Source organism: Rhipicephalus sanguineus, chromosome 5, assembly GCF_013339695.2.
Source record: "Rhipicephalus sanguineus isolate Rsan-2018 chromosome 5, BIME_Rsan_1.4, whole genome shotgun sequence".
Taxonomy (NCBI): domain Eukaryota; kingdom Metazoa; phylum Arthropoda; class Arachnida; order Ixodida; family Ixodidae; genus Rhipicephalus; species Rhipicephalus sanguineus.
This window is the reverse complement of record NC_051180.1, coordinates 96,811,320-96,829,156: the sequence shown is the minus strand read 5'-3', so window position 1 is coordinate 96,829,156 and position 17,837 is coordinate 96,811,320. Positions and strand designations below refer to the sequence as shown.

Below are 17,837 nucleotides of genomic sequence, written 5' to 3'. Positions count from 1 at the left end.
ACGCATTGCACACATTTTAGAAGACCTTCTAAGCTTCAGGCACAGCTTGCTTCTGCACCATCAACCACAACACATGCAAATGTGTGCCTAAGTGTCCGTACAATTGTTATTGCAATGAAACTCACCACGGTTGTGTACTCCCCACACTCGAGCCTTCGCTGCACCTTGACAAGATCCACGAAGTGAAGTTCTGTAAATAGAGGATGCAAAAAAGCCACGAAATCAATACACATTGCAGGGTGGCTCCATTAATATTAACGTGATCACAGAAAGAAAGATGCAGTGGAAGCTAACCTGTTCTTGCAAGCGCTGCGGTTGGCTGAGTGGAGTCCAATGGACCGTCTTTGTCCTGTGTTTCATCCGGCGACGCCATGAGATCCGGAGGTGTGGGCACCGCCTGCTCCAACACTTGGCAGCGGTCCTTCGATGCTTTCTGCAGCTGCACATGGCAACAACACACACGACTATCAGAAGGAATCTAATTGGTTAGTGGCCAATTAGGCTTAAGTCGAATGAGTTCGAATAAAGGTTGCAAAATGTTATCGCTAAAGACAAAACAGAGCAGGCTGTTAAAAGAAGATCACTGGTTTGTGTACTTAGATTCATGTGCTCATTAAAAAAACCCAGGTGGTCAATACTTCACTCGAGTCCCCCACTACACATGCGTAATAACCATTTTTTCATTAACCATTTTTTGCATATGTTCCAAAATCACATTATGAGGCACGCCACAGTGAAAGATTCCAGAACTATTTCAATAGGTATCACATAAGTAACAAGTAAAAATCAATAGGTAACAAGAAATAACACAAAGACGTTACAAATATGTAAAACAATAATTACTCTGTAATATCAGTGTTCTGCACACAGATCAAAACCAAGCATAAAGTGCACATTCAAGAGCTATCAAAGTACAGACAAAAATATGGCATCATCAACAATAAAGTCCATATAAAATGATACACGCGTTTTTCAAAATCATGAATGCCACATTCCAGGCACTGTGTTCCATTCACTTTAGGTATGTGGGGAAAAAAAGTGCATGAAGTATGGTTTCAGGTCGCAATCATGACTACGTCCACTTTGCCGTATGGAAAGCATGAAAGGGCTTATGAAGAGCCACACATAAACATCACAGAAAAGCTGCTCTTCTTCAGCGATGTAAATCTCGCCAACAGCGCCGAACCAAGAACCTGCTTACTTCTACCAGGGAGCTCATGATACAGCGCAGCCGTTCCTGCAGGACGCGCTCAGCCGTGCCAAGCCACAGGCGGGGAGAGTCTGGCTCGCACAGCCGACACAGGTACAGCTCCGTCTCGGGCAACAGGGACAGCACCTGGTACAACTCCTCTGCACACAACAGCAGACCAGTGTGAGCTGTTAAACACTGCAGCACTCCTCCATTTGACAAATATACTCAACTACAAGCTAAGAAAATATACTCAATTACAACCTAACGATGTCTGCTCCGCTCACACACAACCGCGGTGCACCTGCCCTTCACTTCTGAAAGACAGTCGTGCTAGCCGGTCTGCACGCTTACCGTAAGTACTTTTTCTCGGCTAATGTAAATACCATGCATATTGAGAATTAAAGGTTTGTTGTTACTACCTAAAACATTAAGTTTTGTTGAGCAGTGACGTCAGAATAACTGATGAAATTTACCACGACGTTCAAGTTTCTGACCTCAAAACCAACGACACTGATGTGGGTCTGCATGGCAAAGTCAACTATCTGAAACGCTCCAGTTCTTGACATCACTAAAATGAGCAGGCGCTATTGGATGGAGCACTTATGCAAATTCACTGAGGAAGGGGCAGTGATGGCTGTAGGCGGAGCTGACATTATTTTTCTTAGGCTCTGACCGAGTATTGCTGGCAATGCTACAATGGCTGGACAAGGCTGCTCTCACTGCTCAAATCTGAAACAAAAAGGTAGTGGAAAACATGCAATATATATACAGTAGAACCTCGTTAATGCATACCTGCCGGGAACGCCGCATAACTACGCACTAAACGGTAGTACGCATTAACCACCAAGTAAAAATTTGCATCTCCTCGCGTACGCCATCGCCGCCAGCAAATAAATAAATACAGTGCCACAGCAAATATTGCCTAAAGTACCCACTGCAAAGCCTTTTCTTTCTTTTTGCCAAACTGGAGAAAAGATTCTGGTACTCTCGCACGACCGTCCGATAGTGCCGCTAGTGCGCGGTGGCGACGCCAAGGAGCATTTCGGAACTATTACAGGGTCCGGTATACGCAGTGACCGACGTAGCGACAGAACGGACAGTGTCGGCTTTCCGCGATATATGTGTGTGCGTCTGTACCGCGATCTGCTACTAAATGAAAACTGACACAGTTCCAGTTAAACGCTGTACGGCTGCGTGGAGCCGATCGTCTCCTGGCTAGTGCGTGCAGCTAGTTGCGTGCAGCTAGTTGCGCGCAGCGTGTCGCCTTCTCGGCTCACGCCGTCACTGCCGGGCCGCTGGGCCGCTTGCTGTACCGCACGCGCGCATTTGTCGTGGGAGTGTTCTTCGTACCCACTTCGCTCCAGACCGTGCACAGATGTGGCGATGAGCACAGATGAGCTTGTTCAGTTAACGCGGCGATGACAAACTTCCTGCAAGTGATGCGCACTCCGCGACGCTCTAGCGGTCCTGGCAGCGGACGGAAGCGCGTTTGGGTGGTCGCTCAATAAAAGCGTGCAGTGTGGTTACAACAGCGCTACGCATGGTGAACCGTACGCGTGCGTTTAGCGTGATAGCGTCTATGCAAAGATGTTTCTCGTCGCCCACGACTAGCAACGCTCAACTCCGCAACAGCGAGCTGCTTTCGTTTCTACAAAGCGGCGCGCGCTTGAACACGGCCCCGCACAACGAGGCACAGAGATCGGCGGCCCAGCGTGTTCAGGTTGTCGCCTATTAAAAGCGTGCAGTAGGTTTAAAGCAGTGCTGCGCCGCACACGTGCCCGGGCAGATATCTGAAGATACTTATTGTGATAAGGTTGTCGGCGATAAGTCGTGCTGGCGCGTTCGTCGGTGGCCGCCGCCTCACCTTCGTTCTTTCCCGATGCTTACCCGCAAAGGCGTCGCCGCAATCGCACGGAAGTCGGAATCAGTGATCGACCAATCTATGCAGTTCTCGAAAAGACGGAAAACCTTTGGCGGCACATTGTGGCGTCGGGAAGTTCAGTGGCACAGTAAAATTTTATCGCACAAAACGTTATAGTGGTACGCAGGGTACGCACTAACCGGTAGGCGTAGGGCGAAGCACGCGGTCAGCTAATGCATTAGGCTCTATGAGACTCGGTCGGGGATTCGTCGCAACTACGTTTTAACCGTTAGTACATTTAAAGCGAGTACGTATTAACGAGGTTCGACTGTAATAGGTGCGTGTCATGCGATTATATTGAGGGATGAAACATCCATTTAAAAAAAAACTTTTTTTTGTGTGCTTCAAAATTGGGGTCTGTCCCGAGCTTTTTGCAACTCTGCCTGACCAGATGAGATTTTGTCAGACTCTTGATTCCGTGTTACACCGCAAGCCAGTTTAGTAGTTCGTGAGTTGGAGAAGCTTTCACCAGAGAAAAAATTGTGAACTAAGGGAGCTATTTTGTATGCGTTCTGTGACAGAACAGAACGAAACATCATGAGGGGACGAGAAGGAGCTGTACGGGATTGGATGATGCTCGTCTGACGGTCAGACGTGAGAACAGCAACTGGAAAAGCCAGTGCTGTCAATCATTTTGGCAAAGAAAGGGTACAGAACGGACAGAGGCACCGTTCCATCCGACAGAACGGATATGAAACGGCCTCCGGACTACTTGGATTGGATCTTAACATAAGCGCTCAGGCTGGAGAATCGAATTAGCCTGCAATGTGTCTCGCTTAATCCAATCCTGCGCCGACAGTTTGCGAAAATCACGACCAGCCCCCCACAGTGAACATCTCGTGAACTTGCTACACCACCTAGTGCCCTATAAAGTCATCACGCTTTTCAATTTCAAGCTTGAAAAACAATTCCTGCCAATACTGATGTTCAGCTATAATAATTCTATAGTTCTTCATGCATTGAAAACATTTCTTAATTCCTTCAGCTTGCCTATTGGCTGTTTGCTCCTTCTCGTCCTCTCGTAACATTTCATTCCGTTCTACCACAAAACATGTACAATATAGCTCCCCAGGCCTCACACTGCAATCATCTAGCGTCAGGGATGGCTCAGGTGATAAGAGTGGTCACCCTGAAATGAATCACTGTGGATTGCATTGAAGCATGTTGCTGCCCATCTAACTACAAAATTCATTATGACGCCATCTTGTGGAAATTTGACTCGCAGTCAGAGATGGCTAAGGGACGAAGTCAAAACTGACCTCGAAGAACATTAAGTAGCAGTAGTTTTCCAGACACTTAATTAAAATTGTCCCTATTTTGCCCTCTGGTAGCATACGTGCATTTGTGTAACAAGTGATCACCGTCACTCATTTGTCATCTCCTAGCAAGCGTGCATTTGCGTTCCTCCCTTCCACTAGTATGAGCGCGCAGCATGTACTGTAGAAGGCATGAAATGCACCAATTCCGAGACTAAAGCCGGTACCAATAAATGCTTACCCTACTGCAGTATCCAGGCAAATTACTCTGCGCGGGGCCCCGGCAACGCGCATTTGTTAGCTAAGTTTGCTGCTGCAACAGTTGCGCATTTGCATTGGCACGTGCAAGCTGCACGTTTAGCTTTTTTTTTCCTCCGCATTCGTACCACCCTCTTGCCAGTCTTCCAGCCAATCGATGCTGCACACCATTTTCGTCAATTGTCAAGGCGTGGCAAAGTGTTATCTTCGTTCTGTGAGAAGCTTAAAGGGACACTAAAGGCAAATATTAAGTCGACGTTGATTGTTGAAATACAGTCAACTGCCGATTTTTCGGATGCCAGATTTTCCGGACATGCTCGAAAATTCGGACGCTTTCGCGGCACCGTCACCAGCCCCATAGACATCAATGTATTAGAATGTCCAAAATTTCGGACGCTGAAGCTATTCCGCGTCCGATTTTTCGGACTTTCTGCCCAAATTGCAGGTCCGAAAGGCATTATTTGAAGCTCCCACCTCTGCCGCGTCTATCATCTCATAGGTTCGAACCAGCGCTTTCGCGAGTCGATCTGTTTGCGGCAAAGCTGACTTTCGGACTGTGCTACTGTCACAATGTCAAAACGTTATGGGGTGAAGCAGACCAGAAATTCAAAGGGGCCGCTATCGCAGCGCCGTGCGGCGATGTTACGGATAAGCAGCGGAAATGCACGGAGGCGTGATGGCGGCAGCTGGCAAACGCGCCAGTACGGCTTAATCGCCGACAACCCTTACGATAAGCATCTTCAGTTAACTGCTCGGTAGTGCACGTGGCCTAGCGCAGTTGCATGCGTACTGCACACATTTAATAAGCGAGAACCCAAATGCACCGCGCCGCCATTCCTGCTGCCTCTTTGTGCGAGACCGCTAAGTGCGCCGCATAGACGTGTTGCCTTCGCGGACGAAACCAGCTCGCCATTGCCGCGCCCGTGTGCGGTCAGGAACTAAGTGCGCATCACGAACCCTTTGATGATAAATGCGTGCGTACGTTACAGCAGCAGTAAAGTGACGGCGTCAGCTTAGTTGGCGATGTGCTGCACACAACTAGAAACGATCGGCTTGACACGGCAGCAAATGCTGCGTATCAGCGGTGATGTGTGTGCGCATCGCCGCCACAGTCTGTGTTCCGCGTCATCGTTTACAAACGCTTCATGCGAGATTGCCGTAATCTATTCCGCGTTTTGCTGTTATCAGCGGTGCTCATCACAAGATGCAAAAGTGACGGTTGGTACGTACGTAGTTAAGCGGGGTTCGCGGCAGGTACCAAATGTATTTGTGAGAGCCTGGGCGCGCACCAAAATTCCTGATAATTGTACTGGGAGGCATTAAAGCTATTTCGGACGTGGTTGTGGCGATTTGACCACTTGAGCAAAATAAAAAAGCATGAATTTGTTTTTTCGGACTGCCCGATTTTTCAGACGATTTCGCAGTCCCTAGGGAGTCCGAAAAATTGGCAGATGACTGTAGCGCTCCAGAAACCTCGTAGTGCTACTTTTATGCCAAGGAAGTGCTTACAGTAAAACCTCGGTGATACGAACACTGCTCGTACGAATTTCGGGGTGATACGAACTTTTCTGTGGTCCCGGCCAAGGCCCATTAGCCTGTAATGTATTGGCATACAGTTGTTGCGAACCGATTTGCACCCCGCAACGTTTGATATGAACGTTCGCTAGCGCAAAGGTACGAACAGGTGCTGCCCGCGCTGTCGCAGAAGACCTGGCAGTCACGCGTGGGCGAGGGCATGCGCTCTGCGCGAGCATCAACGGTGCGTCGTTGCCTCCGAGATAGTGCACGCGAATCTTGGAGGCCTTTAGGCGCCTTCGCGTTTAGGTTACAGATGACGTCGACGTCGCGTTTTTTTTTCCGACGCGCTGACTCGTGCTCCTCTGCTCGAGGCAGCAACGTCTTTGTACTGTATTAACACGTGCATGCCACGTCGATGCAAGCTACGTCCCCGCAATCAGACGTTATATGAAACAAGACTGAAAGTTGCGCTGCGGGTCCGTCATGAAGTCCCATTAAAGGTGGACGAATACACCAAGAGATGAAGCGGAGGGTCTTGGTAAAGGAGCTTGGCCTTTACTATCGTGTGCAAAGCGCTTCTCTAATCACTTAAGCCACAGTACTCTAGTGTGATGCAGAAAAGCGTAGTAAGATTAGCAAGGGGCTACTAGCAGTCACGGGACACAACAGATCTGGTTTATTAATTACACACGCGCGCATGCACCGTATATTTAGGAGTACAAGTATGATCGTTGACGTCTAAAAACTTTACTGGCAATCTTTCAGAGCTGTTCATGACGTCACTGTGACCCTGAGAAACACTAAATCAAAACGTATGCCAACTTTCTTTTGTCGCATGCTAATTTTCCATGTTGTCTGGTGATACAAATTTCGGATGATACGAATATTTTTGGTAACCCCGCGAGATTCGTATCACCGAGGTTTTACTGTATTTTGAAATAAAATCATGTTTTAGTGGTCCGCATCGCGTTAGCGCACTTCAAATCACCCGCCTGAAAGCAGTATTTCACATGTCACTGTTGCCGTGCCCAATGTTGCCAGCCTTTACAGCGTGGCGGCGTGCACTGGCGGCGTGCACCATTCAGACATCCGGCAACATCACATGCATGCAGTATTTTGTCGAACTTTCTGTCAGAACAACTTTAACGAGCGTGCAAAACACACGTGGCAGTACGCGATATCAAAACTACCACTGAGACGCGACCGCATCAGCGAAGCAGGGCATCGGGCGAAGCGCAGTTCGGCGAAAATGGAACTTTTGAACCACACGCGCCGTTCCCCATGGCAACGCCAAAGAGGTTCTTTTTTCCATGAATCAAACAGAAACGAACAAGCAGCATTTTATTAGGTGTCTTGATGCACGAAAGGTTCTTTTTTTATTGCAGCTAGTTTGATTACTAATGATTAATTGTATTCAGACTCTCCCACGTCATCGGGATCACTTCCAAAATGTCCCACTCATGGCGCTCATCGTGTGATACATTTAGCTTAATTTCTCGGTAAGTACGGCACTGCTGTTGATAATACTGCCGTTTTAGACGTTGTCGTACGTTGAGCTTTCACTCTGACATAAATTGCTATTTGCCTTTAGTGTCCCTTTAAGCTAAGAAAACTTCTTTTCTTTATGAGTGTTAAAGAATATAGAAAAAGTGTGGCCGCATGCACCTAGCTACCACAAACAAGAAGTACATATAACCACCGATGCAACGCAGTGCCTGCTGTAGGCCTTACCTGATATGCCGTCGCAGCGAGCATGAATCCATTTTTGGCACTGGGAACACTGGACCATCTGGAACGATACAATGGGACTGTCTGTGAAAGGCGAATTGTAAGAATATACAATACCATGGCAAATTTCGAACATAACCGTCAGCAGAAAAAAAAAAAAGTTGCAGCTCATAATTTGACATCACTGACATCATCAATTTGACATTGTAGTACCACCGAGATGTAGGTATAATATAGTCTTGAAAGATTGCTCTAGATGCTTTAATGAGTGCAGTATGGCGGCTCAATCCACTAGAATTTGCACAAAGAAGCCAACTAATACAGAAATAAACTAGCATTCCATAATTACAGCCGTGATGACCTTATCAGAGCATGAAAACTATACATATATGATATAAATAATTGGATACAGAAGCAACTTGTGGCAATTCTAGAAATTCGCAATACGTGAGAAGTAAAAAAGTGACATTACAGGTCGAACCCGTTTATAACGAACTCGGAAGTGCCACGAAAGGTGGTGACTATATCAGCAGTTCGTTGTATAATGACTCGTCCTTAAAAAGGTGCACTTAGCAACCAAGCCGTTTTTCTTTTTCAGTGCATTTTTACTAAAAAGTTCTAACAACCTCTCCGCCGACAAGTGAAGCCTTTTCACGTCGTGAAGTAACACCTGCTACGTATTCATGAGTGAATTAAACGGCCTTTGCAACGAACTGATACCGTTTCACTGAAGCGCGGTACCGCCACGTGGAGCCGATCATCCCTGTCTAGTTGCATACAGTGCGTTGCCTACTCGGCTCATGCCGTCACTGCCAGCCCCGCTTTCTGATATCGTATAGTACGCGCATTCGTGTGTACTTCGTGCATGCTTCACTCGGGACCGTGCCCGGGTGAAACGAGTAGCCTCTTCGTTCAACACAGCGAAGACAAGCATTATGCAGGCAACGCGCACTCTACGTGCCCGCGATGCTACAGCGGTCCTGCACAATGAGGCGCAGCGCGCTTGGGTTCTCGCCTAATAAGACATGCAGTATATGCTCGCTAGTAGTGCAATGACATTTCTCGGTGACCGGGCGGCCCAACACCAGTGAGCTACTTTCGTTTCTACAAAGCAACGCACACTTTCAAGCGGTCTCACACGACACGGCAGCGAACTTGCAAATGGCTACATGACGCGCTCGTATCGCCATCAATCCGCACAGTTTATGCCACACGCACAGCCGAGCTGCAGATAACTGTGATAAGCTTGTCGGCAGTAAGTCATAATGGCACGTTCATCGCAGGCCGCTGCTTCGCCTGCGCTCTTTTCCGATTCTTAACTGTGAAGGCATCGCCGTAACCGCGCGGAAGTCGTAATCATTGATCGACCGGTCTCTGCTGTTACCGAAAAGACAGAAGACCTTTTGCGGCACATTGTGGCGTCGACGAGTGCAGGGACGCAGTGACCTTTTATAAGACTAAAAGTTATCGCGGTTATCGCTTCTTGCATCTATGGCTTCTTGCGTTCCAAGGCACTGTTTGGTTCATCGTAGGTGGCGTAGCTGCAGAAAATGGCGTCAGAAAAGGTTGCCATGCGAAAACCTGACTGCGGGGCAGTCACGCTGCCTTCTTTCCTTTTTTTCTTCCTTACTGCCATTCTGCCACTGAAGAAACGTTCGCAGTGTTAAAAATATGTGCGCGCGCTGCTCGCCGATCTAGGCTAGAATCTACGTCGCGAGTAAACTGGAGCAGGGCACGCACGAGTGCACTCCTTTCTCATGCTTTAGAAGGCCTGTTTTAACTTTGTTTTTGCTTCATATGCACCATATTTTTACTGCAACCGTGTCTGAAGTGTTCATTGTAAAAGTAGGAGGCTTTTAAAGATGTTTGCTTTATGTGGTCGCAATTTCAATGGGTAGCATAGGAAAATCCCAAGTGAACTGAAATATGGTCGTTATAACCGATAGATTGTTACATCTGGGATCGTTAAAAGTGGGTTCAACTGTATTAAAAAAATAACTATAATAATTTTGCTACTCCCAGTTCTACGAGAGGCTGATGATGAAAAGCAAATAGTTCAGCAGAAGGCAGCCACATACCATTGACTCATAATCGTCGTCTTCATAGCACTTTTCACAGAGTGGACAATAGTTTCCTGGAAAAGGAGCACAACATTGATCAGGACTGCAAGGTGCACTTCAAAGGTGTGGACATCAAGCGTGGCTGCCACAAGAGGGTGTGTGGGTTCGCGGGGATAAAATAACAACACATTAGTGAAGCGACAAAAGTGAAACCAAGCAGAACTAAACATTGGTCATTTCATCTTGGGTTCTTTGGTCCTCCTTTTCTTTTTTTTAGCAGTTGCTGGTTTCTGTTGTTACAGCTGGCACGCTTCTCGTTTTGTTGGCGGCACAGCTTGTTTGCACTGATATGCAAGTAAACCCTTTCGATACATTCCTTGCTCTTTGTAGCATTTACCATCTCCTGTTTTACCTTTTCTGCATAATCAAAGGCCACACTTGTATGTACCGACTTTTGTATCTTTTCATTTGAACAAAAAAAAAGACATCTAAAAATGGGGGAAGGTGGCAAAATACCATATTTTCAGGAAATCAAGTAATATCGGTCTGGGTTATTTCAAGTTTTTCACAGTTGACACATATATATGGAGACATTGTAAATGAACAAAATTTATTGTGATTCTACTCGAACTTTTGTGGAAACAATGTGAAAAATCAGTAGTTATACTAGTCTTTTTCTATGACCTTTTTATCGTGTCTTGGTCCTTTCCAGTCTTTTCTTTTTCTCACTCCTTTGCCTTTGTTTTCAATGGCAATTAGAGTATGACCGCTTTTTCATAAACAGTTGCTGCACTACATGAGTGCTTTGCCTTCTCATAACTGTTTTCTTTAGATTTGATGAGCTTGCTAAAAGTGTTTGAAGTACAAAAAAACCAAGTCAAACCCGTCAGCCACCTTACTGACAACTGTTTCTTACACGCAACACCAAATGCTCTTTGCAGTGCTCACCTTTTTCTCGGAGAAGCATGCACTCATGGCACAACGAGAGGTCGAAGTTCCACGAAGAGTTTTTGGATGAAGTGGCTCCGCAACTTTTGCAGCATATGCACTTGATGCAGACCTGAGGAGGGCAGACACCACCGAGTTTTTTTTTGTCGCATCGATTTAATTCACATATGCGCCCTATCGTAAAAGTCACGCCAAACAAGCAGCATAGGCCGATCAGTTGCCTTTCTCTAATCGGCAAGTGGCACATCACATTTTATGTCCACGCGCTCTGCCTGCAAAAAGTCATTCACACAAATGTCGTCCACTACCTTTACTTCCTCAATTATCGCTGGCGCGTTTACGCGTGGTACTTTCTCAAGTTTCTCAAGTTTTAAGAGCAAGCTAGAGCGTGTACCATGACAAAATTATGCAGGGGCACACTTGAACAATTACGTTAGGGGGTGTTTCCGCAAGAATTTCAGCTCCTAGAACATGCCAGAAACCTCGGCATCCTCGGGTGAAAATATTCTTGGCCCCAACTGCCAGTTCTCACGTACGTATAACTCGCACCTTCAACAACGATTCACAAAAAATTTTCTAAATATGAACCCCCTTATTACCGCAAAGCTACCTTTGCAGAGCAGAATTCGTGTTTTTCATTTTGACATTAGCTCTAAATTCTTAAGGGGGGAGGTGGGGATCAAAGCTGAAATTCTTTATTTTTTGTCGTAGAACAATGAAATTTGGCATGCTTATTGGGAAGTGCACTGAATGACTATTTACAAAGTTTCATTAAGATATCTCCAGCAGTTCTGACATTATAAACTTTTACTTGCATCATTGTTATACCAAACTTGCAGAAAGCCTGGCGTGACAACAAAACATGGTAAAAGCCCAAAGTTGCCCTCATATTTTAGCCATAGGAATGGTTCATGCTATGACATTCTCCAAATATTTTTATTACCCCAATTTTTTTTTACACGGAACATTACATCCATGCTTGCATAATGCATTCATTATCGTCATGTCAAATTAGCTAAAGAGTAAAAAAACGAGGGAGTAATTCAAAAATATAGGAATGTCACAGCATAGAGAATTGACTAGGGAATACAATGCAACAGACCTCATGAAAATCCATCAAGCCATAGTCGTGCTACGCTTTCTGCAAGCGGGACAGTCTGGTCAAAACACACTTCTGAGAAAACGGGCCCTAAAGTTGCACAGCCACTACATGTAAATAAAAATGCCCTGGGGCTGTAATATTTAGTGTCTTTGCTTGCAGGGGTTTTCTTGTGTCCTTGATCTTTCATTTTTCTGCACTATGTGCTTTCCTTTTTCTTTATTGGTTATTTTTGTCAGCTCTTTGAAGGGTGAGCCTTCAGGTTAACGCCCAGACTTGCACATTACAAGTCTGTGGTATGCAAATTTAGGTGTGCTGTGGCAGTTATGGCCAAAACATTGGTGGCACAGGAATTTCCGAGTAGTACTAAATGAAGCGAGTTTGGCAGATAAAAATTCGTCCACTCCTTTACACAAGTTCATTTGTCACCCCCCGCCTTGATACGCTTCATCATTCACCCGGTCGTGGTAATGGTAGTCGGCGAGGCTTTCATTATTTCAGTACATTTACAAAAGCTTGCTGCGATACCATGCACGGCTTGAAGCGCGCCTAAATTACATCCCCACTGAGTGCTTATTTCCCCGCGAAGTGCTCGGCCGCGGGGTTCGGGAAGTCTGTGCCCGATATGCTGGGTGGCGGCATTTGCTGGCGATGCGCAATATGCCAAGCCGCAGCGATGAAACATCGGCGTGCAATATGCTTGGCCTCGCATTTTGGGGCGCCGACGCGCGAAATTGTCGCGGTGCTTCGAGCGATCGCTGTGCGACGAACTTCGGGAGATCGAGCGGCCGTGGCCGTGGGGTCCGCGGCGCAGCTGCCGATGCGTCAAATGCCGATCAGCGATTCCGAGCTGCCAGCGGACGATATCATTAGTTGCTTGCAACAAAGCGCATTGCGGATTGTTCGCTTTCGCATGTCAGCTAGCACGATGTTCTTCCTGGCAAAGTTCGAATTCGTCGGCGCCGTGAACGTAGTTAGGCCTAGCCACGACTCCGAGCAGTAAGCACGGTCGCGGTGTGCGCTGCCGCGGTGCCCGATGTTTCAAAGTTAGTCATGTTCGATCACGAGCACAAAAAGTCGTCCCGCAGCGCTCTTCGTCACGAGGTCCGAGATGCCGACGGGCAGAACTTCTAACCGCGGGTCCGACGAGTGAATGCAACACAGGTCCGAGACGTGCTTCTGCGATGTTCGCGAAGAGCGCGTCGGGCTATCGCAGTCTGATGCACGGTCTGAGGAATGAGCTTCCGGGTGCAGATGCTAACGCGTAATTATCGTCGACCAGCGAACACAAAACGAGTGCGAACGCTTCAGTAATTAGCGTGATTTTCGACAGCCGTGACCCCGCAACGCGGAAGCCGCAGACGACGCACACTGGGAGCGACCATCGGACCAATGGCGAGGCGCGCTGGAGCATCATGGTGGCCGCGGCCAATCGGGGGCCTCGAAACGACCTTTAAACGTTTGCTTTTTGTGCGCTTGTTTTTAAATGGAGGAGCCAGCTGAGGCGGGGAATTTGAAGACGGAGAAATGCTCTTTCAGACGAGCCCTAGATGGTGGTGCTCGGTCGGGTCGTTATGGAGCTATAATTTTTTGAAAAACGCTTTCTTTTTTGCAATTTCCGCGATAATTTTCGCCACCTCAGCGGGCGCAACAATTGTTAATAGCACTTCTACGTGGTTTTCAGCGAAGATATTTTGGAATTAGATAGAAAAAGGGCTACAGAAACTGAAAATGTGATTTTCAGAAAATCGATTTTTTTGCCATTTTTCGCGATTTGATCCCCGCGTCCCCCCTTAAAGATTTTTCTGTGCAAGTTATGTGCAAGAAAATACGGTATCTCTTGTGTATAACAATGAAACCAGTGCGAGTGTCATTAATGTGAGCATACCCAAGAGCGATCACTTCAAAAAACCACTTTAATCAGCAATTTTCAATTATTATGTCCGTGTTTACTGTGTACAAGTACACAAGGCCATGTACACAAAAGTCCGATTAAAACGAAATTACACACAGGCTGATGAGAGGTGCTGGCATATTTGTTTGCTGCACAGACGCGAGAGTCACGTGCAAGGCTACTTTGGTGCAGACCTGGCCAGGTACAGTCAAACCTCGTTAATACGTACCCGCTTTAAACGTACTAACGGTTAAAACGTAGTTGCGACGAATCCCCGACCGAGTCCCATAGAGCCCAATGCATTCGCTGACCGCTTAAGCCGTAGTGGTTCGCCCTATGCCTACCGGTTAGTGCGTACTAACTTTTTGTGCCATAAAATTTTACTGCGCCGCTCAACTTCCCGACGCCAGAATGTGCCGCCAAAGGTCTTCCGCCTTTTTGAGAAGTGCGCAGATCAGTCGATCCCCGATTCCGACTTCCGCGCGATTGCGGTGACGCCTTTGCGGGAAGCATCGGGAAAGAATGAAGGCGAGGTGGCGGCCACCGACGAACGCGCCGACATGACTTATCACAATAAGTATCTTCAGCTATCTGCTCGGGTACGCGTGCGGTGCAGCGCTACTTTTTAAGCCTACTGCACGCTTTTATTAGGCGACAACCTGAACGCGCTGATCGCTGCCGCTTCGTTGTGCGCGGCCGTCATCAAGGCTGAAGTTGAATTAATGGCACAAATGCTCGGACAGGGACGAAGAACTTCAGCCATGTACCAACTAGCCCGACAGCAAACGCTACTAAGCCGTCATCAGGCGCGGACCGCTTTGTAGAAGCGAAAGCAGATCGCCGTTGCGTAGTTGGCGTAGCGGGTCGCGGGCGCCGAGAAACCTCGCTACATTGACGCTATCACAGTAAACGCACGTGTACAATACAGCAAGCGTAGCGCGGTTGTAACCATACTGCACGCTTTTATTAGGCGACCACCCAACGCGCCTCAGTCCGCTGCCAGGACCGCTATAGCATCGCGGAGTGCGCATCGATCGCTTGCATGAAGCTCGTCATCGCTGCGTTAACCGAACAAGCTACTCTCCACATCTGTGCACGATCTGGAGCGAAGTGGGTACGAACAACATTCCCAAGATAAATGCGCGCGTGCGGCACAGCAAGCGGCCGCCCGGTAGTGACGGCGTGAGCCGAGTAGGCGATGCGCTGCACGCAACTAGCCGGGAGACGATCGGCTCCACGCGGCCGTACCGCGTTTCACTGGAACTGTGTCAGTTTTCGTTTAGTAGCAGATCGCGGTTAGACACACGCACATATACCGCGGAAAGCAGACACTGTCCGTTCTGTCGCTATGTCGGTCTCTGCGTTGACCGCGTATCCCGGACCCTGCAATAGTTTCGAAATGCGCTCTTCGGCGTCGCCACTACGCGCTATCGGGCGGTCGTGCGAGTGTGCCAGGATCTTTTCTCCACTTTGGCAAAAAGAAAGGAAAGGCTTTGCGGTGGGTACTTTAGGCAATATTTGCTGTGGTACTCTATTTACTTGCTGGCGGCGATGGCGTACGCTAGGAGATGCAAATTTGTACTTGGTGTTTAATGCGTACTACCGTTTAGTGCGTAGTTATGCCGCGTTCCCGGCAGGTACGTATTAACGAGGTTTCACTGTATGAAATGCCTTCTCAAAAATATTTGGCCTTTCATCTTTTCTGCATCACAAAGAATGGCATCAGTGGCAATTTTCTCACCCAGATTTTCTTTTTCCTGGATGGCTTTGAAGGATAGCCTGGGCCCAAGCAGTCCGTGTGGTACATTTGCTGGCACTTGTTGCACCTCAAAAGTTGCTGCAAATTAAGAAAGTGTGCACATTAAACATGATACACAACATTCATAACGTAAAAGTTGCCAGCTTGAGGACATCGAAAATGAAAACTGATGCAAGTTTTAAGCAACGTTGAGTGAGATGTCAGGATATCAACTTTTGTTTGCCTACTGTCGTGCTGCGTTGAACCGTGGCAGCAGAGCAATCTCTCTGGACATCAATACACCGCTGGCATGCAATGCACACAATCATGGGTGCAGCAACGAGCAAGGGTAACCGACTGGTTTGGTGGACAGCCTCACTAACCAACTGATAAGCTTCAAGCTTTCATGAAAACAGAGGTGTTTGGAATTGATGTTGCCATTAGTCTATAGATCCATCCTGACTGCATGACCCTTCCAAAAATAGATTTAGACAGTCTATAGACTGTCTAAAGATGGGTTTAGACAGTCTATAGACTGTCTAAATCTATTTTTATAAGGGGAGGGTTCTTCATAGTACATTCGAGTAATCGACTTCGAGCACACCCAAGCATTCTGGTAATCCACGTCACATTCGGCTGGTTGAAATCAAGCGCTCTGAACATATTCAGCTGGTTCATTCAGAGCACTTCACTCCACCTCAGAGTGCTCCAAGGAACTCTCAACTTCAATGTCTGGGTGCAAATGAAATTTGGCGAAGTCCTAGCCACGTGATTCCTGAATGCGTTGCTGGTGCAACACCGGTCATAGCGGCATGCATGGCAACATGCCCGGAGTTTCTGAGCACCTGTGTGCCTTGTTCGTTTGCAACAAACTATGCGCTACCGTGTTAACCGTTCTAGCCTCTGACTGCTCTGACGAGCGTTCACACATTAACCTCAAATCAAGAGTAAGGTCCGCGTTGACACAATCCGAGCCAGGGCGCAGTAGCTACCAGGTGACTTTACCACTCACTGTAGCAAATCTAGCCAGGAATTTGAACTCGTAACCTACTGTGCTGAAGGCAACGGAAGGAGTGAAACACTCACACTACTCCGGTGTCCACAGACGATGCAGGCTTGACACCTAGGGCAACACCAGCACTCTCGGTCCATGCCTGGCTGTGGCACTTCTTCGGTCTCAAGGCAGAACCAGTGGTATGGCTCACAGCATACAGTGCAAAACAACAGCTGCAGGAAGAATCAAAGGTCACCACGTTCGTCAAATGTCGTCGCATCAACGACTGGCACTGCAGCCGTTTTTCCGAGCACCGCCACCCAACAGAGGCGAAACAATGAAAACAGGTAAAAAAGCTAAATACACACCTCTTCTTCCCCAGCACTTCCACAGAGAAAGCAGACTGCCTGCACTGCGAACTGCTTTGCTGACACCAGCGGGAAACCTGACGAAATCAGCTTCGACCGCTCATACTCGTCCTGAAAACAAGACCACATGGGTGACGTGAGCATGGTACAGAACAAGTCAATAAGACAGATCAATTGATCAACAGAATGTTGCGGGCTTTTTATGAGGGTAGTCTAACCATTTCAACCGACTGAATGCTTGCCCTTGCCATCCCTTTAGAGAAGAATGTGTAATCTTGACCCACTGACATTTGGCGCCGCAAACATTGAGCGCGGCAACGAAATGCCACAGCCATATGAATCCGATGTCACGTGCTGTTCACAACCACATGACTCGTTATGAACCACTGCAAAAATAGTAAAAGCTAACTAGTCCTCGCTGGCAGTGGAGGGCAGGCCTGTACACATTGAACTGTAAGAGAAGTCAGTGTTTTCCAAGATCCCACTGTCTGTAAACTTTCTTATGTCAACTATATTAGTACATGGCAGCGTTACAAGTCACTGAGGGCATTTGTGCCCCACAGCCCCCAACTATTGCGGCAGGTGAAGGGCCCGCTAAGCTGCAGGTGGTTTGTGAAATGCGATAACTTCTGTGCATTCACGATCTCCTACTTGTTTTTACAGACAGCACAGCAGCACTAATGACCCAGCATAGCAGGAAGCACTTACCCACAATAAGGCCTGAACCAGGGGCTGGTTTCCGTGGCCCACAGATTTCTTGCTCAGCTGTCGAGAAGACAGTGGGTGGTCGACGACCTTGGGCACCAGAGGGGCGTACATCTAGAGGAGAGACGGGAGAGTGTGATTGTGCTACGAGTGCTGAC

General features: G+C 47.6%; 1 protein-coding gene across 5 annotated transcripts in view; it reads right to left on the bottom strand.

Annotated features, from left to right (window-relative positions):
- The window catches only part of LOC119394032 (histone-lysine N-methyltransferase 2A-like), a 102,937-nt gene that overhangs the window by 84,197 nt on the left and 903 nt on the right, over positions 1-17,837 (bottom strand). For all 5 annotated transcript variants that reach the window (XR_007416066.1, XM_049415598.1, XM_049415597.1 and 2 more), the window contains exons 2-11: positions 17,683-17,793; positions 16,975-17,085; positions 16,699-16,839; positions 15,616-15,711; positions 10,882-10,993; positions 9,952-10,007; positions 7,877-7,934; positions 1,202-1,350; positions 295-439; positions 126-190 (exon numbers count right to left, since the gene is read on the bottom strand). Coding sequence is in view for 4 of the 5 variants with exons in the window: in XM_049415598.1 (XP_049271555.1) it covers positions 126-190; positions 295-439; positions 1,202-1,350; positions 7,877-7,934; positions 9,952-10,007; positions 10,882-10,993; positions 15,616-15,711; positions 16,699-16,839; positions 16,975-17,085; positions 17,683-17,793 (1,044 nt within the window). In the remaining variant the exon portion in view is untranslated. The remainder of the gene's footprint in view (positions 1-125; positions 191-294; positions 440-1,201; positions 1,351-7,876; positions 7,935-9,951; positions 10,008-10,881; positions 10,994-15,615; positions 15,712-16,698; positions 16,840-16,974; positions 17,086-17,682; positions 17,794-17,837) is intronic.